The 23,980-nt window shown below is 43.1% G+C and overlaps 2 protein-coding genes across 4 annotated transcripts; one reads left to right on the top strand and one right to left on the bottom strand.

Annotated features, from left to right (window-relative positions):
- Positions 1-1,380: 1,380 nt before the first annotated feature.
- Positions 1,381-10,166, bottom strand: LOC135554122 (probable E3 ubiquitin-protein ligase MGRN1). 2 transcript variants are annotated; one of them, XM_064986194.1, is made up of 16 exons: positions 9,825-10,166; positions 9,427-9,545; positions 9,091-9,179; positions 8,626-8,772; positions 7,854-7,971; positions 7,687-7,753; positions 7,459-7,502; positions 7,270-7,317; positions 6,980-7,048; positions 6,580-6,739; positions 6,216-6,325; positions 5,814-6,028; positions 4,901-5,058; positions 4,606-4,716; positions 3,925-3,970; positions 3,591-3,679 (listed from the first exon to the last, which is right to left on the bottom strand). In XM_064986194.1, the coding sequence occupies exons 1-15, from the start codon at positions 9,910-9,912 to the stop codon at positions 3,930-3,932; spliced, it is 1,584 nt and encodes a 527-aa protein (XP_064842266.1). In that variant the 5' UTR covers positions 9,913-10,166; the 3' UTR covers positions 3,591-3,679; positions 3,925-3,929. The 2 variants fall into 2 exon arrangements, with proteins under 2 accessions (XP_064842265.1, XP_064842266.1); XM_064986193.1 differs by lacking the exon at positions 3,925-3,970 and having other exon boundaries at positions 1,381-3,679.
- A 95-nt stretch (positions 10,167-10,261) lies between these two features.
- LOC135554121 (UBA-like domain-containing protein 1) lies at positions 10,262-21,297 on the top strand. 2 transcript variants are annotated; one of them, XM_064986191.1, is made up of 4 exons: positions 10,262-10,549; positions 10,905-10,964; positions 17,906-18,207; positions 19,752-21,297. In XM_064986191.1, exons 1-4 carry the CDS (start codon positions 10,495-10,497, stop codon positions 20,046-20,048), a joined length of 714 nt encoding a protein of 237 aa, XP_064842263.1. In that variant the 5' UTR covers positions 10,262-10,494; the 3' UTR covers positions 20,049-21,297. The 2 variants fall into 2 exon arrangements, with proteins under 2 accessions (XP_064842263.1, XP_064842264.1); XM_064986192.1 differs by lacking the exon at positions 17,906-18,207 and having other exon boundaries at positions 10,266-10,549.
- The last annotated feature ends 2,683 nt before the right edge of the window (positions 21,298-23,980 follow it).

The raw sequence follows: 23,980 nt of genomic DNA, 5'->3' as shown, positions 1-23,980 counted from the left end.
CCAAGAAGGAGAGTGATGGAGTGCTGCATTAGATGACCTGGCCTCCACAATCACCCGACCTCAATCCAATTGAGATGGTATGGGATGAGTTGGAGCGCAGAATGACGGAAAAGCAGCCAACAAGTGCTCAGCATATGTGGGAACTCCTTCAAGATTGTTGGAAAAGCATTCCTGGTGAAGCTGGTTGAGAGAATGCCACAAGTGTGCAAAGCTGTCATCAAGGCAAAGGGTGGCTAACTTTGAAGAATCTAAAATCTATTTAGAATTGTTTAACACTTTTTTGGTTACTACATTATTCCATATGTGTAATTTCATAGTCTTGATCTCTCACTATTATTCTGCTATGTAGAAAATAATAAAATCCCTTGAATGAGTAGGTGTGTCCAAACTTTTGACTGGTACTGTATATATAATATATACACATTTCATTTCAACTTGTAGGACTATGCATAGGGTGAATTTGGGAAAGAGTGGGACAAGATATAAACTGGGACAGATTAATCCTGATTCCTTTATTTCTTGGTCTGACAAAAGAACATTTAAACTATTGTTACTAAAAGCTAAATTAAATCACTTAATTGGTGACATCATGGAGGGGCAGAGAAAGCAAACAGGAAGCTCACCCCGGGAAGCACACGGTAAAATCAGTGACATGGCTTCTCTGTTTTGTTGTTTAGGTTATAAAACAGTCCTACATAATGCACTGTGCCGAATGTTGACGTAAATGTGAATACTATGTACTGGTACATCAAAATACATAAAGTTGCCAATATTATCTTTCAATTTTGAAATTGTCATGTTTGTTGTCCGGCTTTACCAACCATAGCTAGCTAAAGTAGCACAGAATGAAGTGGACTTTTCTAATGGAGGAGAGAGAACCAGTTTACATTAGGGACCACCTGTATTTAGGTTAGGCTCTGGTTCTTGTAGTACTATATCCTGTTTATTATTACTGTTATTTCTGTCATTCAGAAAGCAGGACACTTTGCGTTTTCGTCTTCTGTAACGTCTTCAGACACCTATAAAACATATCGGCCCAACATGATACATTTCTGAAATCCTCAAATGTTTCCTAATCACACAAAATTGAATCGTCATTGAAGTACAATTAGGACTATAATAATGGTGTCAAAGTCGACCAAATGCGAACTGAAAATATGGTCATGCCTCCTGTGAATATGAAATCAACAGTCGTTTTTTTTTGTGTGATTACGAAACATCTGTAGGATTTCAGAAATGTGTCAAGTGTTGGGCTAATATGTTGAATAGATGTCGAAAGAGGTTACAGAAGATGGAAATGCAAAGTGTCCCACTTTTTTCCGAATTCACCCTAAATGGTCATCACAGGTCAAGCATGAGACATGCAGTTAAAACCAGAAGTGTTCAACATTACATTTATTTAATTGTTATTCACATGCGGCTATAGGCTACACATGTAGGATCTTAATTTGAGCAAGTTTGCTACAGCAGGAAAATAATCCTGCAGCAACAGGACATTTTAATTATGTGGATTATAATGAATGGGACATTTCTGTAGGGGTTGATACATTTTTAGTTAGTGCAAATCTAGTCTGATATTTTAAAATAGAAATGACAAACTTTAGAAGCCTTTTTAAACCTTGAATACACTACAAATTGGCATTTCCTGCTGTGAAGGAAAATTCTCAGTAACAGAATATTGATCAAATGAAGATCCTACATCTGTACACAGGGACAGACAGATATTGATAGAGTTATGAATCACTAAATGTGGTGTTGTCCTGGATACCAGGTCAATAATTGTGAGAAACAAGAACAAGGCACAAGTGTATCATCAAAGTTAACATGACTCATCATTAATCAATGACACATGACATGAACAGTGTTAATCCGAAACAGATTGGATAGTTTTACACCCCTCTACAACAAAACTCACAAGCAAAAGATAACCTAATGTTTAAGATGCAATGTCTCAAGATGTTGCATAAGTAAAATGGTTGAGAAGCATTTAGTTTATTCCCCCTGGGAATTTTTTTAGAACACATACAATACAGACCATATAACAACCAAGTCTACTCATAATGTAGTTAATTTTTAGATTAAATGTATCAATATATGGATTTAACATAATTGTAATTGCTGAACAGTTGGTTTTAATAACAATTAGGTTTCTTTAAAAATATTTAACGAACCATTGAGAATGCAAAGAAATGTCATACTTTTACAGCTCTGTATATCAGCCAATGGGAATAAAAACCTCCTAGACTACGTGCTCATACAGCTGTATATCCTGAAACAGTTTCATCACAAGAACACCAAAAATGCAACAAGCAGCAGCCATATCTGTTTAGTTGAAGGCACATAGATCTATATGTATGGTGCTACATCTACAGGGAAGTCAGACACTGCAAGTCATGGAACTTGAGCAAGGCAACGACTATGCCAGGATGACAAGCCACAATATAGCTACAGAAATATGCCACGTCTACAAATAACACACTTTGTGCTATACAGTCAGCATCGCGTATTGGCTTGTTGCAGGCTCTATCTATCTTTGTGTTCAGCTGTTCGGGTGTAAAGCTGGACTCTGTCACTAAAAATCGATCAGCTAAATGTGAGATACTGTGCATGTAGCTGTAACTACTAATCGCCTTATTTGAATCCCCAGATGTTCTTCTATAATACACAAATATACAATTTTGCAAATTAATCTACACAATTTTCTAGTACAGGTACAATATATAAGATATCACATAATTCAGTATAAAAAACAAACAAATGCAGATATTTACCGTTGAAGACAACTTGAAATGAAATGCCTCAATTTGACTTGCTATGACAGGGGAATTCACCATTTCAAAGTAAAATGAATGAATCCTCAAAACCTTTAAAAAAAATGACACCATTCAATTATGTCATGTTTAGATCATGTCAAATGTCCACTGAAATGTTTCAAAGTTTGCTTTCAAAAACGTTTCATATCATACAAGCACCAAGAAATAACAGTTAAAAAAAGTTATTAGTTTAGATGAATACAACATGAATGGTATTAATGCTCTCTAAAACAATTAGTGTCAAGCAGTAATTTGAATAGAGTAAACTGAAAGTGAGTGTGCTTCTAGTACTACCATATGATGGTAGTCATACTCAACCACTGGAATCATGCAACGTCCGCCACTGCATCACAACCCCATCCAGAATGGATAAACAATTACACACTCCTAACTGTATGTATGCAAAGCAATCTAATTAAGGACTTGTTGTTTTTTATTAAGGTATAGTATGGTTTTAGTAAATCCTTGCAATGACCACCACAAACACATTTTGAATCAATGCTTGTTATGGCATGAATCGGTGACCAAAGTAGGAGAGAGGTCTTCTACAAGACCCAAGGGGACTGGATCATGGGGGAGGGATGGGCTTGGGAGGAGACCATGGCTAAGTCCCAATTATTCATCCTTTAGACTAAATGTGCACTTTCACACTCCCCGTCATGGATTTAAAAGCATTGGATTGGTGTAATTATTGACTGGAGGGAGTTTCCACCAAAGTGAATTGGGACTCAGCCAGAGAGGGAAAACCGTTGGGTCCAGAGGTTAGGGGTCAAATTGCTCATCCTCCATGTGAAGGCTACTGGGGGGACACAGGAGGGGCTGGCTGGAGCAGTTGGTACTCTGACTCTTCAGGCTCTCTGATGACCCTGTGGACACAAGGAGCATGATCCAATTAAACAAGAGGAGCTCTTACTCCAGTGAAATAAATCTAAACATTTGCATACTTATCAATACAAACTTGCTGTCTATTTGCATGATAAACAGAGTTACAACCTGCAGCAGATTATTAACCAACTGTCCTGAATCTGACAGATAGCGAGGAATCGGTTTCTCCGAAGCAACGAGACAGAAAAGCAGATAGGTAAAGACAGGACAGAGAAGTCCTACATACCACATTTATTCCTCCACACCAATAGAGCAGGCATCAGGACCTAGAGCTGGCCATAGCAAGGCCAGGTAAAGGGACAGGGCAGGGAATAAGGAAACAGAGAAGAACAAACAGCACACAGGTTAGATGCAAAGCTGGGGGACTGAAAGCCTGGGAGAATAAAGAGAAAAGGAGCCAAAAGGTATTATACGTGCAATCAAAAATGTATGTTAACAATTGGTTTGAGCCTTAAAGACATGCTCTGGTACTTTGGCAACTAGTAAGTATTTTTTAAGGTTCCTATTTTTTGCGTGTTAATGTGTAGTTCATACATAATCTATGAGCAGAACTAGCCAAGAAATCCCTAGTTTGACTGTTTTCTGGAAGCTGTGCAGCGCCATTTTCCCTACATTTACCCCCACATGGGCCAGCCCCCGAGCAATTAAAGTTTCAGCCAATGATCTTCAGCCTGCCAAGGGAGTGATGGCTAGCAACACGCACACAGTAGACAGAGAGAGACATGATGCACATATGTGACAGAGTACGCAATTTTCTGGGGCCACTTTTGGCTCGTGGGCGCTACTTTCAGAACTACTTGCTAAAAAGTATACAAAAGAACCAGAGAATATCTTTAATATCCACACAAACATACACAATTGTGCACAGATACGCGCAGGCCTGGGCCTTGTGTTATTATTAGCTTACCTGGCAGAGACAGGTCCCCTGGCGGGTCACTCTCTGTTTTAGTCAGGCTGCTGTGTTCACTGCTGTAGTCCTGAAGGATCTCTCGCTCTCCTCCAGAGTGCAGCCTGTCCTCTGTACCACCCACGACAGGAGGGAGAGACAAGGTCACAACATGCAACAAGACCTAAATGTCCTTATACTGGTTTGCAATGTACCCTGGTAGGTATTTCAAGTCATTATTTGGAGAGGTCACCTACTCAAACTTGATGTAGACTGGACCGTTAACTACGTGCATTCAGAGCATGACAGAACTCACCATCATCTGGGGAGATGGACTCCGGTACATCCTCGGCTGCAGTGGCCTCGGTGGGAGCAGGGCTGCTGGAGAGCAGTGTGTGAGGCTGGGCGTCCGACATCTCAGACAGCTTCTCCTCATCCTCCTCCTGGATGGGTGATGAGGGCGACCTCAGGGTGCTGCGGGGGTGAAACACTTACAATGAGGTGACATTGATAACAAACAAAAAAACATTTACAACCGACGTGAAGCTTTATAATATACAGACTGCACTCTGTACTGTTGTCCTAGTAAATTTATTTTCTGCAGGTTGGCAAGGCACAACAATGTCAACTGGATGGATTGCCAAGTACATGCCATATAATCAGTTTGTAGCATGGTGCTGGATACAGAAGATGACCTCGAGCAGCAGCTCACCACAACATAAGGACACTCTTTATTCTGACCCTGGGCCAAGCTGTTACACAAAATGATGAGCAATCAATCCAGAGTCAAACCCAATGTCAACAAGCAAATCCATCCAGGGCAGTTAATCTGTCAGGGCTATTAACTCCACACTAAAACTAAATCATTCAAAATGGCATATGCTCCAAGTTAGAGACAGTTCAAATCAAATGGTAATGGTGTGAAGAATTACAGTAGCAGGCAGCTGGACTGTAGAGAGCAGCACTGTGAGACTTTAGCTCACTTCAGTTCCTCCCCCTTCTTCCTAAAGTGTGCACTGATTCACCCTACCTCAAAAGATTTCAAAGCATTGGATTGGTTTAAATATTTGCTGGAGGGAGGTTCCACCATCTTCTCTTACACCTGTCCATTACTTTTAAATCCATGAGGTGGAGTGTAGTGTACGAGTGCACACTTCAGGGAGATGGTCCATCTCAGATGGAGGAGAAAGTGAACTGAGCTTGTTACTACCCTTGTGTCTCAGGATTACCTGTCAGGTGACTTGCTGACCTTGCCCTTCTGCAGGCCCCCGTCCCCGGAGTGTTCTGGGGAGCCCAGCGGCCGGCCCTCCCCTACCAGGCTCCCAGAGAAGTTAATATCATCGTAGAGGGGGGCGGGGGGGATGGAGGGGGACACAGAGTGCAGGCCGTTCAGGGCCTCCAGCAGAGAGATGGGCTCAAAGCCTGGGGGAACCGAGTCTGAGCTCTGGAGAGACGCACACGCAGAAAGACTGCTCATATCTTCACTAGTCATTCACAGTCATTTATTAAAGGCTTTGTAACTGCATCGTGATGGAGTTGAGTTTCGTTAAATACAAGTATAAAAAGAAACAATCCTTGTCACAAATTATGTCATGTATTAACAACAAATGCCTGGGTCGTGTGCCCCGTACCGAGTGCTCATCATGGTCCATGGTCTGAGCCAGTACAGGGCTGAAAGACACAGGGGACAGCGGCCCAGGCTTCTTTCTCACAGCTCTGATCTGCAGCAAGGCTCGGAAGGCTGGGGAGAGAGACAGACCAAACACTGATTACACTACACACTATCAAATGGGACTGCATCTTCACTAAAATGTCAACTTTACAGCATTTTCCTTAAATCAGCTCAGTCTACACAGGGCATTCATCTCCACGTCCATTAGGTGTCTCTCTCGCTGAGCTCTGAAACATGGCAGCCTGGCAAGTCTATTTCCTGTTAGCTAAGGCATGAAATCCCAGTTGGAAGCCTATTGGAAACAAACTAGCGTCGCTCCTTACGCAGTCTGCAGATAGGACAGTTGTTGGCCTGGTAACGCAGGGTGTCAGCACAGGAGTTGCAGAGACACAGGTGTCTGCAGGGCAGAATGATGGTGTCTCGGAGGTCTGACAGACAAACAACACACTCATTGCTGTTGTCACTGTTCTCATCCTCCGATGGCTGCAGAGAACCAAAAAACAAGAGTGTTGTTAAGAGTGATGAACATGTAGAAAAAAATAGACTACCCAAACCAACAGTCTGAAAACCTACAGCAAAATGAGACATTTCTGATAGATTCAGGTGTGGTTACACCTCTATAATGTAAAAATGTGTTGCTTTCCAACAGCCTTTGTAATTTCATGTTAAATAAATCTACTGTATGCATCTACAAAAGTTGTTCCTGGTGAGTTCTAGAACAACCTTGGTCTCTTGGTTGTTTTTGTTTTCAATTCCATAGATCTCCTGCAGCAGGTAGCTCACACGATCCACCTATAACAGAGCGCACACATGGTAACACGTGGCCAAGGACAGAGAACGATGGGAGGAACACATTGTAGCCTTATGTCCCATAGAGAATAAAGAGGACGTAAGCACACATGCTCATAAATGTATGTGTTGTAAATTAACATGTTTTTGTTATTCAGGCATTTGTATTTTGAATAATCGACTAATATAATAGAGAAGGCATGGATTAACCTGGATAAACTTACAATTTGCTTCTGCTTCAGAGGCTTGACGGAGAAACTGCCATCCACATGCTTGAAAGGATAAATGGTGTTTACTTCACATATTTCATAATGTGTGAAAACAGAACTTCATGACATCAGACGCGGGATGCAAATTTGAGTCAAATTCAAACACTGTCCTCTTCCACTCAATCGACACAATGAGTTACTTACTCTCTCAAAGGCTGCCAGCAGCACATGTGCATGTCCCAAGCAATCTGGAAAAGGACAAACACTAATTCATAAGGGATTACTGTACTCTGTGCATACAGTGTCTAATCTAGCACCTGCTATTGTGGTAGAGCGGAGAGACAGTTGCCAACTAAGTTTGTTAAGTCAGTCTTGAGGTGATATATGGAGCGCATTACATTAACATCAGCGTCAACCGTTTGGACCACCTACCATCCCCTTCATCCACCACAGCTTGGATCACCATGGGGAAAACACCCCGGTCCAGGTCAAAGTTCAGCTGTAAAGATAAAATAAATGGTGACAACAGATGAGTTTATCAACTGTGAGCTGGTGACATCACTCCACAGGATTGAGTGCTGCAGCCCAAATATACTCACATCCTCCTCCTTCCAGTCGGTGAAATCGATTTTGAAAGAAGGTAGGGAGAAATGTTGGCTCACACCCCTCTTATAGTGTACAGTCTCAGAAACCAGGGCTGGGCCCTTTGGGTTGTACCTACACAAGACAGAAACAGTGATGTCAATATCTTATCAATACAAAAACTATCAACGTTAATTTAGTATAGCGGAAATATAAGATGTTCTTTATCAGATCTCTTGTTGAGAGCTCTTTCTTCGACCACAAATAATGAAAAACAGCATTAGGCCTAACTAAAATCCATTTCCGAATTTTCCCTCTTAAATTTGTCAATGGAAAAGCTCAATAAAAAAACCATGCAAAAAAAGGCAGAAAAACACATCCATCCACTCACATAATGACCTCAGCATAAACTATTATATTAATTCCCTCTTCAAATGACATGCGTATCCATGGAGACAGGCGGTTGCTAAGGACCCATTGTATCTCTCCCAGTATGCTTTTTGGAGACTAGCATTCTATGCTGTATATTGGCCACTATCATAAGATGTTCTTATACAATGTGTCTTTAAAGTGAATAAAACAATTTCACTGCAGAAACAGAGAAAAGGCATGGATTTAATTTCAAATGAGAAATGTAAAATGCTGAATTTGATTTAGTTAGCAAGAGAGCAAGAGACAGTGGAAGAAAATATGTATTTCTAATTAGTGAATGACTTAGAAATAGCATATTGATGCTAAACATAGTCTATTATGTAAATGAAAAGGTTTCTGAATCAGACTCTTACACACATTGCCATCCCATTGGTGAATTCCTCAAAAGCTTGGCAATACAGGGTGATAGCCACACGAGCATCAGCGTCAAATGTGAACTCCACACCATACAGAACCTTTGGCTTCCCTCCTTCCTCTACTGGAGCATCAGTGTCATCTTTGTACCTAGTAGTCAAGCAGACAAACAAAACAATGGTAAGCTAGCTTTTTCAAGTGGCCAATTTCAAAAGTACATAACTTTGATACTGAAGCTATGATTAAGTTAACAACAACAAATCCCTCATGCACCACACTTATGAAAGCATGTCGATATCAAATGAAACATAGGCCTAAACAAGTACAGTGAATAGATGTTAAGCTAAGCTCAATCAGCCAGGATTCTTGACCTGAATCACTTGACAATGAAAACCACTAAGAAAAATAAACGAGGTAAGGTTAGTCTGAAGACTACTCGCTGTAGAATATGGTGGTGTTTTTCCTCACCTGACCAAGCGCAGGGAGTCCTTTCTGATATTGACCAGACTTCTCAGGGTCTTCACAGGCTCATGGGGTGCCGGGGTCACATACGGAAACTAAGCAAAGGTGAGACATGACAACTAGTCTAAGAAAAGAACAGCCCAATGCAGATACACTTCAAATGCTTTAGCCTCACCAATAACATGGGGGATGTGAATCAAGGACTACTCCTAAACTTCCACTTCAACTAATATGCCTAATAGGCTGTACATGTTACTTCTCTGTCTGCAGCTTGCAAGGTGCAAAACTTAACAACATAGCTAAGAATCTTTACCAATGTATAGCGAACTTGTAGGTCCTTACTTGTACAGGCCTATTTCCAAGGAAGTTCAGATCCATGTTTTCTCCAAATAGGTAACCCTCTGGATGTGGAGTGTCAAATTTCTCCCCTCCCATGAAAAAATGGCTGGCAAAGTAATTCCCTTAAAAAAAATAGAAGTATGTGACGAGATTAGAATCAGGATAAAATCAGGATGGAAGGCCCATCTTTAATCAGGACAATATCAGGACACTGATGTACAACTCATCTCTGCCTCATCAAATAAACATCTCACCACGACTGAATATCAACCAATTACCCATTTACAGCGTTCACGTGTAACGTTAGGCCTATAATGTTGGGAACTGATGATGTCAGTTTAACTGACGTTAGCTATAGTTCGAGTTTTAGCGTTACAATCCAAATTAATAGCTATATTTACCCGATTTCGGTGGAAATCTGTACGCAGAATTCGCCTGGATATCAATATCCTCAACGCCAGCGATTCTCCGGCTAAGAATCGACCCCATCTTCCCTTGTTGTTGCTAGCTAGCTAATTAGCTACAGACTTGGTTAACTACTAACGTTACTAGCCCCTACGCTAGTGTATTTATCGTCCAAGGGACCGTTTTGTAACACGTTTTAGACTTTCTTCGATATTACACAGCCACTTATATATATCCAACTGTGTACCTGTCAAGAATAACGATATAACCAAGGATAACTGTCCGCTAAAGAAAATAAACACAAGTTTCTAGCCAAAAGCCATCTGATGTGTGATACGTCAAACTACATGGTGTTAGGGACTTGTAGTTCTTTCTGTCACCGACCTACTTACTGATCGACCCTCCCCATCGCTCTGATTTGCGCTCTCGTGCTGCCGATCAAAGGGGCGCTCAGGACACTGAACATAGTTCATACAGTAAATATTTGGGTTTTTACTGCGGACTGTGCTGTCTTCATGGTCGATGAGAGGAAAGGCTAATGCAAGGGAGAATAACCTCAAGGACTGAGCACCAACCCAAGGGGAAAGGTTTAGAATAGCCCGCTTATGCAAATATGGATGATCTAAAGCACCAAGTTATGATAAATCAGTTCGTCCTGACTGCTGGATGCGCGGCAGACCAAGCGAAACAGCTTCTACAAGCGGCACATTGGCAGTTCGAGGTATGGGAACCTTTTCTTGTTGACAATGGGTTTGGTGCATGGAAGATAGATCAGTTACAGAGATCAGTCTGTGTCTGTTTCTCAGAGTCATTAATTAAATACATCTAATTAATACAGTAATGCCAATCATTTGTAAAATAATCTGGTTAACTTTACAACATCCCAGTAGGCTAATGCTATTATGCAATGAAAATGTAGCTAACTATGGTGTTCAGCAGCCTACTGGCACAATGTAACATTTTCACAGCATATAGTATAATATCAATTTAGGTTGTATCTGTCTGCAATAGGCTATCATATGTGTAATGCACACTGGACTGTTGCTTATTGACACATATATTTTATTTTTCAATAGACTGCATTAAGTGCCTTTTTTCAAGAAACCAATATTCCATACAGTCACCATCATCAAATGGTAAGTATAGAAAACCTACAGTATCATTGTTAACAATGAATAATTTATGTATTATTATTATTATTACATTATGATGATGATTATTGCCACATCTATGATTCTATTTATATTCATGCCCTTGTCGTCCGTGTCCGCCATGTTGTACCGACACACAAGCCTGACAAAAATAAACACACGTTGGCCACGTTGTTCATAGTGCCATGTCATGTACTGTAGCATATTACTTACTGTTTTATTTCACATGAACGGTGACATGATAGGCTGCTATGTTTCTAATACTTATAGTCGGCAAATGAAGTCATGTGAGTTATGGATGATTTGTACTGCTACTATACTTTTTCTTGAATCGAAGCCTTGAAAATGTGTCTTGTGGGAGAGGGTGGTTCCAGAAAAAGTGAACATTGTTTTAGTAAAGAAAAAAAAGGTCAAAATAAATAAATAAAATGATTTCAGTGCTACGGCACTTATGATACATACTATACAAAACATACAGTTGAAGTCGGAAGTTTAGCCAAATACATTTAAACTCAGTTTTTCACAATTCCCGACATGTAATCCGAGTAAAAATTCCCTGTTTTAGGTCAGTTGGGATCACCACTTTATTTTAAGAATGTGAAATGTCAGAATAATAGTTGAGAGAATTATTTATTTCAGTTTTTATTTCTTTCATCACATTCCCAGCGGACAGAAGTTTACATACACTCAATTAGTATTTGGTACCATTGCCTTTAAATTGTTTAACTTGGGTCAAACGTTTCTGGTAGCCTTCAACAAGCTTCCCACAATAAGTTGGGTGAAGCAAAGCACCCCAACAACACGATGCTGCCTCCCCTGTGGTTCACGGTTGGGATGGTGTTCTTCGGCTTGCCTCACCCTTTTCCCTCCAAACATAACAACGGTCATTATGGCCAAACAGTTCTATTTTTATTTAATCAGACCAGAGGACATTTCTCCAAAAAGTACGATCTTCGTCGCCATGTGCAGTTGCAAACCGTAGTCTGGCTTTTCTATGGCGTTCTTCCTTGCTGAGCGGTCTTTCAGGTTATGTCAATATTGGACTCGTTTTACTGTGGATATAGATATTTTTGTACCTGTTTCCTCCAGCATCTTCACAAGGTCCTTCACAAGGCTGTTGTTCTGGGATTGATTTGCACTTTTCACACCAAAGTACATTCATCTCTAGGAGACAGAACGCGTCTCCTTCCTGAGCGTTATGGCCTGGTCCCATGGTGTTGATACTTGCATACTATTGTTTGTACAGATGAATGTGGTACCTTCAGGCCTTTTGGAAATTGCTCCCAAGGATGAACCAGACTTGTAGAGGTCTACAATTTTTTTTCTGAGGTCTTGGCTGATTTCTTTTGATTTTCCCACGATGTCAAGCAAAGAGGCACTGTGTTTGAAGGTAGGCCTTGAAATACATCCCCAGGTACACCTCCAATTAGCCTATCAGAATCTTCTAAAGCCATGACATCATTTTCTGGAATTTCCCAAACTGTTTATTAAAGGCACTGTCAATTTATATGTGTATGTAAACTTCTGACCCACTGGAATTATGATACAGTGAATTATAAGTGAAATAATCTGTCTGTAAACAATTGTTGGAACAATTTCTTGTGTCATGCACAAAGTAGATGTCCTAATCGACTTGCCAAAACTATAGTTTGTTAACAAGAAATTTGTGGAGTGGTTGAAAAACAAGTTTTAATGACTCCAACCTAAGTGTATGTAAACTTCCGACTTCAACTGTACATACATTGTTTTTTAATGACAGTGTTAAAATCTTGACACATGTATAACAGGACATTAGCACAGTTTATTCTAGGCCATTTGTCATATAGATTTTCCATTTGGCCAATAGATTTCCTCCTTCGAAATAGCATCTGGGTTCATGAGCAATAAGAAATCAGTTTATTTAGGTCTAGAACCTAAACCTAGAACCTCTCATAACCTACCACTGGGTCTGCCATTTCCCAATGATCTCATCCTGCTCCTATTTTCAATTTTTTTTCATTTTCAAACTGATGAAAATAAACAGGATGTGGGCAGACATTAAATTAGATAAGAAGCAGTGACATTGGCAATACATCTGGCGTGGTCTGTTTACATTAGGGGTTGGCTGTCAGGCGTGGCATAAGGTTAAGTTGAGCCCCTTTCATTGACAATTGGTTGACAGGTTAACTACGGTGCAGTATTTGCCCACTGTGTTCTTAAACAGACCAGCGCAGAAAGGCCAAGCGTAGGAGAGGCCCGATGCACATGTAACATGAGGAGACATCTCAAGCTGGGGAGTGAGGTTACGAAATGAACTCTGTTACACCCACGGCTATTAAAGGAAGTGTTTTTGAAAGTGCTGTAAGGTATTGTTTCTGTTGTCAGTAGTGGTTGTGTTGTTATGAAGAGCACCGTGACCTTGGTTTAAAATGACACTTGTCACTTGAACAAGTTGACATGACAAACCAGCACCCGTATATTAATCTATCCCTGGCTGTATAATAACAACAAGGGACTGTGTTGGGTTAATTATTGACTCACTCTATGGTTGCTCATTGACCTGTTTGTGTTGGAGGTTGGTGAGATTGATTTGTTGATACAGGACACAGTAATGTAAGCTGTGTATCACGTGACACGTGATGTTTGAATTTCCTTTCGTTCATCTCGTTGGACAGTTGACCACGTACATGGAAACAGACATTGTGTAGGGTGACTGTGAGTTAGTGAAACAGCTCTGAAAAAGGTGCAGCCTCGCTAAAGACAGATTACCCATGATGCCCTCAACAATTTTATCTTGTAGATCACACGATGGAGGTCAGTGTTGAAATTCAACGTGCTTATGGGATGTTACATCCACAGATGATTACGTCCCTCATGATTGAAATGCACATAGGGGTTTTTAAGGCTCATAAGGCATAGGCTGGTGGCAATATTGTAGACGTGTGGCTTATCACAATGTCCCAGTCAATGTCTAGGATGCCAGGAGGTCTGTGGCAGTCATGAATCGAGTTAGTTAAAGAGTCTTCATAACATCGTCCAAAAGAAACAGCTTTTGTAAACTGTACTACTACCCTTGTTTTTCATATTTGGGATGGCTATTAGACGTTTAGTGTCTACATTTAGATGTGCTCTGATGCGGGATATACTTTTGAAAAGAAAATGTGTCTGTTTACAAGCCCTTTGAACAATGGTAGAGTAGACTGCCTGGTGTACAATAGCACATTTGTTTCAAATGGACAATGCTGGTTGGTAGGATGCAGGGCTTTAGTACAGTGTACAGTTTGCCATTGTTTATTCTGAGCCACAAATATGGTAAACTGACAATAAACAATAGGAAAAGGGATGAGAAAGACCACACTCTCTAAAACAAGCTCTCATGTACTGTTTCCCTGGCTGCAGCTGCTATTACAGGATCCATCCCTATCAAACAGGACTGTTTCTATAGCAACTTTGCAGCTCCAGATGAGAAAATACACGGTCGGTCTCCTGTGTGTTTATGTGTACAGAGCCAGCTGATCTGACTGAGCAGCTGCCTCACACTGAGGCCCACACCCTGTCTGTCCTTCAACACCTTTCTCCTTATACACTGCTGACCTCTTTCAATGTAAAGCAGTGGAAACTCCCACACATACCAGGCTGTCTTGTTATTGTGGTCAGATAACGGAAGGCTTTTGTATTATATGTGTTTTTCAGCTGTACAGTTTTAACTGTTTTGTAAGCAGATATAAAAATATAATTCTAAATCAAATCTTAGTGTCACGACTTCTGCCGAAGTCGGTCCCTCTCCTTGTTCGGGCGGTGTTCAGCGGTCGACGTCGCCGACCTTCTAGCCTTCACTGATAGATTTTTCATTTTCCATTGGTTTGGTCTTGTCTTCCTTCACACCTGGTTCCAATCCCATCAATTACATGTTGTGTATTTAACCCTCTGTTTCCCCTCATGTTCTTATCGGAGATAGTTTTATTGTATGTTATGTGCAAGTCATGTGTCGGTGTGCGACGGGTTTTGTACCCACTTATATAATTTTTTTGTATATTTTGTTTCTTGGAGTTTTATGAGCACTTATTAAACAACTCCGTTTATACCAAGTTCGTTTTCCTGCGTCTGACTTCCCTGCCACCGACACGCACCCATTACAGAATCTCCGACCGTAGCTATGGAGTCAGTAGGAGAGGGTACCCCGGCCATTGAGTTCGAGGAGTGTGTCCAGGAGCAGTGCTGTACAGAAACCCAGCCTAAAACCCCAAACAGCAAGCAATGCAGGTGCAGAAGCATTCCCAGCATAAGGCGCTCGTCGATTCAGGCATGGCTGGGAATTGTATTGATAGAGCTTTAGCCTATAGTTTAGGGATCCCCATTGTTCCCGTGGATATGCCCTTCCATGTTCACGCCTTCGGTAGTCGACCATTAGGGTCAGGGTTTAATTAGGGAGGTCACCGCGTCTTTGGGCATTATGACCCAGGGGGGTCATACGGAGAGAATTAGTCACTTCCTCATTGACTCTCCTGCATTTCCCATGGTGCTGGGCCGACCCTGGTTAGCTTGTCATAACCCCACTGTTTCTTGGCCACAGAGGGCTTTCACGGGGTGGTCGCGAGAGTGCTCAGGTAGGTGTTTTAGCGGTTTCCGTTGGTGTTACAATGGTGGTCCAGACCAGTTCTCCACTGTGAGCATCCCCCCTGAATATGCCGATTTGGCTCTCACCTTCTCCAAAAAGAAGGCGGCTCAATTACCACCTCATCGACGGGGCGATTGTGAGATAGACCTCCTGGTCGACGCTGCACTTCCCAGGAGTCACCTGTATCCCCTCTCACAGGTGGAGACGGAGGCTATGGAAACATATGTCTCTGAATCCGTGCGTCAGGGGTACATTCGGTCCTCCACTTCACCCGCCTCCTCAAGTTTATTTTTTGTGAAGAAGAAGGAGGGAGGTCTGCATCCACGTATTGACTATCGAGGTTTGAATCAGATCACTGTGAGGTATAGTTACCTGCTACCGCTCATAGCCACAGCGATAGAGACAATGCACGTGGCGCGCTTCTTCACCAAACTAGATCTCAGGAGCGCTTACAACCTGGTGCGTATCCGAGAGGGAGATGAGTGGAAGATGGCTCGTACTTCGCAGAGTGCTTGGTCGCCTGTTGGCGCATGACCTGTACGTCAAGGCTGAGAAATGCCTGTTCTTCCAACAGTCCGTCTCCTTCCTAGGGTATCGCATTTCTACTTCAGGGGTGGAGATGGAGAGTGACCGCATTGCAGCCGTGCGTAATTGGCCGACTCCCACCACCGTAAAGGAGTTGCAGCGGTTCTTAGGGTTTGCCAGCTAATACCGGAGGTTTATCCTGGGTTTTGGTCAGGTGGCGGCTCCCATTACCTCACTGCTGAAGGGGGCCCGGTGCGCTTGCTGTGGTCAGCTGAGGTGGACAGTGCTTTTAGTCACCTGAGGGCTCTGTTGACCTCGGCTCCCGTGTTGGCCCATCCGGATCCCTCTTTGGGGTTCATAGTGGAGGTGGATGCGTCCGAGGCTGGGATAGGAGCGGTGCTCTCTCAGCGCTCGGGTACGCCACCGAAGCTCTGCCCCTGTGCCTTTTTCTAGATGAAGCTCAGCCCGGCGGAGCGAAACTATGATGTGGGGGACCGGGAGTTGTTGGCTGTCGTAAAGGCCTTGAAGATGTGGAGACATTGGCTTGAGGGGGCTAAACACCTTTTTCTCATCTGGACTGACCACCGCAATCTGGAGTACATCCGGGCGCCGAGGAGACTGGCAAGGTGGGCCATGTTTTTCACCCGTTTTGTATTTACCCTTTCCTACAGGCCAGGCTCTCAGAACGTTAAGGCAGACGCATTGTCCCGGCTGTATGACACAATGAGCGGCCCATGGATCCCAATCCCATACTCCCGGCCTCTTGCCTGGTGGCACCGGTAGTGTGGGAGCTGGACGCGGACATTGAGTGGGCATTGCGTACAGAGCCCGCTCCCCTTCAGTGTCCGGCTGGGTGTCTGTACGTTCCATCTGCTCTCCGCGATCGGCTAATCTACTGGGCCCATACGTCACCCTCCTCTGGTCTTCCTGGTATTGGTTGGACAGTGCGCTGTCTTAGTGGGAAGTACTGGTGGCCCACTTTAGCTAAGGACGTGAGGGTTTATGTTACCTCCTGCTCGGTGTGCGCCCAGTGCAAGGCTCCTAGACACCTGCCCAGGGGTAAATTACAACCCTTACCCGTTCCACAACGGCCATGGTCGCACCTGTTGGTGGATTTCCTGACTGATCTTCCGCCTTCACAGGGTAACCCCACGATCCTGGTTGTTGTGGATCGTTTTTCTAAGTCCTGTCGTCTCCTCCCTCTGCTCGATCTCCCTACGGCCCTACAGACTGCGGAGGCTCTATTTACACGTCTTCCAGCACTACGGGGTGCCTGAGGATATAGTGTCTGATCGAGGTCCCCAGTTCACGTCGAGGGTCTGGAGGGCATTCATGGAACACCTGGGGGTCTCGATCAGCCTTACCTCAGGTTTCCACCCCGAGAGTAACGGGCAGGTGGAGAGAGTTAACCAGGATGTGGGTAGGTTCCTGAGGTCTTATTGCCAGGACCGGCCGGGGCAGTGAGCAGCGTTCGTGCCCTGGGCAGAGATGACCTAGAACTCGCTCTGCCACTCCTCCACTCCCCTTTCTCCCTTCCAGTGTGTATTGGGGTATCAGCCGGTTCTGGCTCCTTGGGAACAGAGTCAGACCGAGGCTCCTGCGGTGGAAGACTGAAAGTTGGCGCAGACCGTCACCGGGTCTGGCTCTTGACCCAAAATCTGCCCCTCCGCCTGCCCTGTCGGAAGCTGGGCCTGCGGTTTTTGGGGACATTTAAAGTCCTGAGGAGAGTGAACGAGGTATGTTACAGGTTACGGCTTCCCCCCGATTACCATATTAACCCCTCGTTCCATGTATCTCTCCTCAGGCCGGTGGTGGCTGGCCCACTCCAGGAGTCTGAGGTGTGGGAGGTTCTTCCGCCCCCTCTGGACATCGAGGGGGCCCTGGCGTACTCCGTTTGTTCCATACTGGATTCGAGACCTCAGGCGAGGGGCCTTCAGTACCTCATGGACTGGGTGGGGTATGGTCCGGAGGAGAGATGCTGGGTTCCGGTGGAGGACGTGTTGTATCCTTCTATGCTGTGAGATTTCCACTGTCTCCATCCGGATCGCCCTGCGCCTTGCCCTCCGGGTCGTCCCCGAGGTCAGTGCGGCTGGAGCCGCGTGTCAGGTGGGGGTACTGTCACAACTTCCGCCAAATTCGGTCCCTCTCCTTGTTCGGGCGGTGTTTTCGGCGGTCGACGTCACCAACCTTCTAGCCTTCACTGATCCATTTTTCATTTTCCATTGGTTTTCTCTTGTCTTCCTTCACACCTGGTTCCAATACTATCAATTACATGTTGTGTATTTAACCCTCTGTTTCCCCTCATGTACTTGTCAGAGATTGTTTTATTGTATGTTATGTGCAAGTCGTGATTTTGTACCCAATATTTTTGTATATTTTGTTTTTTGGAGTTTTATGAGCACTTATTAAACGACTCCGTTTATACCAAGTTCGTTTTCCTGCGCCTGACTTCCCGGCCACCGACACGCACCCATTACACTTAGGTAATTGTTTTATCGCCGCCATGTGTGTCAGGAAGTCTGTTATGATCACTTACAATTTATTGCTGTAATTTATTGCAATGCTATTGACTGAAGCAAATGTAGGCTACCAGTGATCTGCAAAATGCAAAATTACTTTTCTGAAGCAGCCAGCCTTATGCTAGTATGGCTGCTGCTGACCTGTTTTTTGTACAAAGACATGCTTGTCCTGAACTGAGCAATGCACATACTAGTTTTATGGTTCACTACGCATCATAAATGATTACGTTGAATAAAGGAATGTCTTGTTCCTATTGAAGCAGCTCAACGCTAATGCCTGTGGGAAATCCAATGTTTGTTCATTCATTCATTAACTCATTCATTCTTACTGCACCATAGAAACCTTAGAAATCCATGCGTGTGGGATACTCCACTAATGTTCTTATCAAGTAATAAGAATTTCTTTATTAGCCTGTGAACATCTTTTTCTTCTTATACATATTTCAGCTCTCATTAACAAAATGTAGTTAAATTGTCTGACAATCCTCCTAAAGAAATATGTTTACCGTAGTCAAAACCTGTTCAGAAGGCAAGCATGTGCCTTGGGGGGGAGGGTATCTGTTACCCCTAGTTCCACTACAAACCACATGACTGTTTGAGATATTGCATAATCTATTATGTGGTGGATATCCTGTCCACACAATGAGAAAACAGACAGTCTGGTAGCTTTCGGATGGTTGGGGTGAATCCTAACACTGGTTGCTTTGACCTTTTATGTCCTGGAAGGTACGATTCCTTTGGACCCTCTTAGGTTCTTACTCATGGAATGGTGTTTGTTTTGGCTGACCGGTCCTGTGTTTGGCAGTCACAGAGCAGTCTCCTGAGGCCTGCTCTCTGTAGTGTCAGCTGAGAGGGCAGACTCAGGGCAGGATGTAGAATTCAGTGGAAAGACAAGGGGTCAGTCTGAGGAAGTTGGGCTTCGAAGGGAAAATATTTTTCCCTTTTCGCTTCCACAACTATTATGACCAGTTTAGGGAGGACATAAGTGTCAAGATGGTAAATCAAACCAAGCTTGTCCATTAGAACTGGAGACAATGCGCCAGTAATTACAAAAGTCAGTAGTGAAATATGTAATCAGACATGCGTACAGATCGATGTTCTCTTATTAATGGTTCTCTCCTTTCTCCACAGATGCACACTCCAGCCAACACACCAGCAACACCTCCCAACTTCCCAGACGCACTGGCCATGTTCTCCCGCCTCAAGGCCTCAGAGAGCTTCAACGCCAGCAGTCCCATAGCCTCCATGGCAACCTCTCCTCCTCAGGTCAACTGGGCCATGGGCCCTTCTGCCCCAGGTCAGACCCAGCAGGGCCTGTGGACTTCTGGGCAGATGCCCTCTCAGGTGCCTCCCCCTGGGTGGCCCCAAGCCGTCACACAGCAGGCCTCCAGTGAACAGGCCAGCGTCACCATGGAGGCAGAGAGATGAGAGCACTGCAGGGGCCTCGCGATAACAAGAGGAACCAATATCGGGCAGTCTTCTTTGACAAAGTGAGAAATGAATTGTCTGCAAGGGAAAGCAGAAAACCAAGCGATGTTGTGGACATGCACTGAGGACAGAAAGGAGGAATTATGAGCATACAGCTGATGAACATTCACATGACGCCACATTGTAAAAATCTGCAGACAATTTTAGCTAAGCATACGTTTCATTTTTTTTTCATTGATCTGAAACCAGAGACAAAAGATGGACTTGTATAACAAGTGCCGAAGAAGGATCGTCTTGTTGTACACACCGATGTGTATGACAGTGTCATCATCTTTCCTTTGTCTTTCTGGAGTGGTGTCAATGGACTGGATGCCTTTGATACTGGGGGTGCACTGCATAAATAACATCATTCTTCTTGATTTTTTTAACCAGTGTAAGTGTGTGAATATCATGTGTTCTAGTATTCTAATGTGCTTAGAAACCAACTTGGATCTGCTTTTTCAAACATTGGGCAATGACTTTGACTGTCTCACTCACACAATCAAGGAACACCAGCTAGCCAATCCAACTTATGTTTAATAAGCAACTTTACAAATTGCTCCTCTTTGTATACAGTGTTTCTGTCTGCATTGAATGCTAAAGGATGTTATACTACAATCATGGTTCAGTGTTTTTTTGTATCATTTTGTTTTCAGCCACTAGTGTTCAGAAGAAAAGTGAGATAAAGGTTTTGTCAGAGCGAGACTTCTTGCTTGATATTCCAGCTGTGCACCATCTCGAAGTAGCAGACAGATGGTTTTTGATACAGTGTTGTTGTTGCTTAAGATGGAAATCAACATATTAGGGGAAAATAATAAATAGGGAAAATATATTTGAAAAAAATATAGATTTAAAACATAAAAAATAATAAGAAAACAACTGCATATTTGGTGATGCTGTCTCAGGAACTCTCGGCTCAAAAATGTTTTGTCTAGGCACCTGATCATCTTTTTATTTTGTAAAATGGAATGAATATTGCAATTGAAAGGAACTGATACATTCAGGGAAGGACTCATCCAAACGTTTTCTATTCTACTATCTGTTAATCTGATAATCACACTAGTTTTGCTTTGCACATCGGTTAATCTGAACACAAGCCTGTTCCGCAATGTTTTCCATGAGACAGCTACCACAACAATTTTGTGGATTACCAGACAATTAATTATTTTGTGTTTCTGAATAAATATTGTATCTATTACACTGCATCAGATCTTGAAGTCTGACTCTATGTATCAAATGGACATGGGGCTCTAATGGAACTATAACCCACAACATCCTGTGCTCTTTTAATATTTCCCAGATGGCAGTTTATTTCTCAGCGGATGTTGAGTCCAGTGAGTTGGTATGACGCAATCTTCAGTCACACACATCACATCAGGGAGAGATACACTGTTTAAAAAAAAAGGGGAAATGTGAAATGGTTTAAACAGATGAATGTTTGGCCTTCTCTCTCCATCCTTGGATTGTTGAAAAACCTCAGAGCAGACTGAGGAGGAGATGTTGAGTCAGAGACTGCTTGTCCTTGTAGTGTGGGATAAACAGAGACCAAACAGTGCTATGTTATGGCCACTTCCTTGTCTATGTGGTACAGATTTGTTTTTGTATGACAAACCTTTTCACCCCACTGTTCTTTCCCCCCATCTGCTTAGGAAATCAGCTCTCCCCATTTGATAGACGTTGTCTTCATTCATGTCGTCCCCTGTGTATGCTATTCAACTTCTCTCTATTTTGACTTGAGTGTTGAAGATCGTCATCAGTTCTGTGAGCGTGTTTATGCTCCAATAGTCATAACACATAGCGACATGGATTCAAACATTAACCAGAGCCTAGTTGGACTGTGCACCTATCAACCTCAAACAATTATTGTTCTTCTGCTCACATGGTGAACCTCCCTGTATTCTGTAGCTGGACAGGCCTTCTTAGAGTCTGGTACATTGTATAATGTCATGCTGACATCAGACTGATCGATCTGATCTGTCTGTACTGAGTTGACAGTGAAAGGTGAGTGGCCCCCGAGCAGTCCACCCATCCTCATAACTCCTCAAAACTCACGGGATTGGTGAGTTGTGTTGGTGTTTGTTTACACTGCAAATTGCTGCACTGTAAAACGGTAAGCAGGCTAGCACAAGATTTCCCTGCTGCGCAGAGCCTTGAAGTACTGTGAGCACAAGCTAGTTTGAGCCAAACTAAGACATGATGGTTTGGGTATACATACTGGAGATGTATTTTTAACCTGAAATAGAATAGAGGAAATGGTGAGCGCATGCGCCAGGGGAGATCAGCAATGTGACTTGCTTTTGCCCCAAAATGTGGAGAACACTCAGGCATGCAAACATAAACAACGGCTGCTCTCAAAATGCACCCCCCCTGTTCTTTCTTTCTTTCTCACCCTATTTTTCTATTTCTACTCCCCCTCCTCTCTCGGTCCCCCCAAATAACCAGCAGTAATGAGAGGTGAGTTGTGTGTCTCTTCTGACTATGACTATCCTTATATCACCTCCACTTCCCTGGCAGCAGCAGTGGGTCTCCTTTAGACCCATCCTGCTGGACCCAGTCCCCCTCTATCCCCGTCACCTCGCTGGCTGTGTTGTGTATCTGTGTTTGCAGGGTGTGACATGAATACCAGGCAGCTGCCAGGTTGGCCAGGATGATAGTGGAGCTGCCAGGAACACAAGACGAGATGGAGGAACAGAGTTACATGGCTGAAATTCCTATAATACACTGCCCCACTCTCTGCTACTCCGTACTGCTCACAATCCAACCCACCACATCCATGACCATTAGGCTTACTTCATAGTTCTTTACATGGATTTCATGCAATGTTTATGAAGCGTATGCGTTGTAGGTGGATGGGGGACAGTATTGAGTAGCTTGGATGAATAAGGTGCACAGAGTAAATTGCCTCCTACTCAGGCCCAGAAGCTAAGATATGCATATTATTTGTAGATTTGGATAGAAAACAATCTGAATTTTCTAAAACTGTTTGAATGATGTCTGTGAGTATAACAACTCATATGGCAGGCAAAAACCAGAGAAAAAAATCTAACCAGGAAGTGGGAAATCTGAGGTTTTCAAGTCTTTGCCTATCCAATACACAGTGGAAATTTGTTCTGATTGCACTTCCTAAGGCTTCCACTAGATGTCAAAGCCTTTAGAACCTTGTTTCAGGCTTCTACTGTGAAGGGGGAGCGAATAAGAGCTGTTTGAGTCAGGGGTCTGGCAGAATGCCATGAGCTCAGTCATGCGTGTGGCCGTGAGAGCTAGCTTTGTTCCTTTTCCTTTCTAAAGACAAAAGGAATTGTCCGGTTGGAATATTTTTGAAGATTTGTTAAAAACACCCTAAAGATTGATTCTATACATCGTTTGACATGTTTCTACGAACTGTAATATAACTTTTGACATTGTCTGTACTAAGTGTGCCTGCGCCTCATGAATTTGGATTTGTGAACTAAACGTGCGAACAAAAAGGAGGTATTTAGACATAAATGATGGACTTTATCGAACAAAACAAACATTTATTGTGGAACTGTGATTCCTGTGAGTGCATTCTGATGAAGATCATCAAAAGGTAAGAATATTTATAATGCTATTTCTGACTTCTGTTGACTCCACAATATGGCGGGTATGGCTTGTTTTGGTGTCTGAACCTCCGGGTGACAGTGTAGCCTAGTGGTTGGACAAGCAGCCGAAAAGTTGCAAGTTCAAATCCCCAAGGTACCAATCTGTCGTTCTGCCCCTGAACAAGGCAGTTAACCCACTGTTCATTGAAAATAAGAATTTGTTCTTAACTGACTTGCCTAATTAAATAAAAGGTCAAATAAATTTTAAAAAACTCTGATTGCATGGTGTGCTTTTTCCGCAAAGCTTCTGTTTTTTTTCCCCGACACAAGCTG

This window comes from Oncorhynchus masou, chromosome 14, assembly GCF_036934945.1.
Source record: "Oncorhynchus masou masou isolate Uvic2021 chromosome 14, UVic_Omas_1.1, whole genome shotgun sequence".
Taxonomy (NCBI): Eukaryota; Metazoa; Chordata; class Actinopteri; order Salmoniformes; family Salmonidae; genus Oncorhynchus; species Oncorhynchus masou.
The sequence above is the reverse complement of the archived record's forward strand: the minus strand, read 5'-3'. Positions and strand labels throughout refer to the sequence as shown.

Bases quoted from the DNA above. Each gene is read 5' to 3' on its own strand.
- LOC135554122 (XM_064986193.1), bottom strand. From the start codon at position 9,912: ATGGGGTCGATTCTTAGCCGGAGAATCGCTGGCGTTGAGGATATTGAT. The intron at 8,773-9,090 runs GTGAGGAAAAAC...CTTGACTACTAG, and splicing joins GACTCCCTGCGCTTGGTCAG to GTACAAAGATGACACTGATG. The intron at 4,717-4,900 runs GTGAGTTCTGTC...TGGGTGGTACAG, and splicing joins GTCCATCTCCCCAGATGATG to AGGACAGGCTGCACTCTGGA.
- LOC135554121 (XM_064986191.1), top strand. From the start codon at position 10,495: ATGCGCGGCAGACCAAGCGAAACAGCTTCTACAAGCGGCACATTGGCA. The intron at 10,550-10,904 runs GTATGGGAACCT...ATTTTTCAATAG, and splicing joins CGGCACATTGGCAGTTCGAG to ACTGCATTAAGTGCCTTTTT. The intron at 10,965-17,905 runs GTAAGTATAGAA...ATCTCTCCTCAG, and splicing joins ACAGTCACCATCATCAAATG to GCCGGTGGTGGCTGGCCCAC.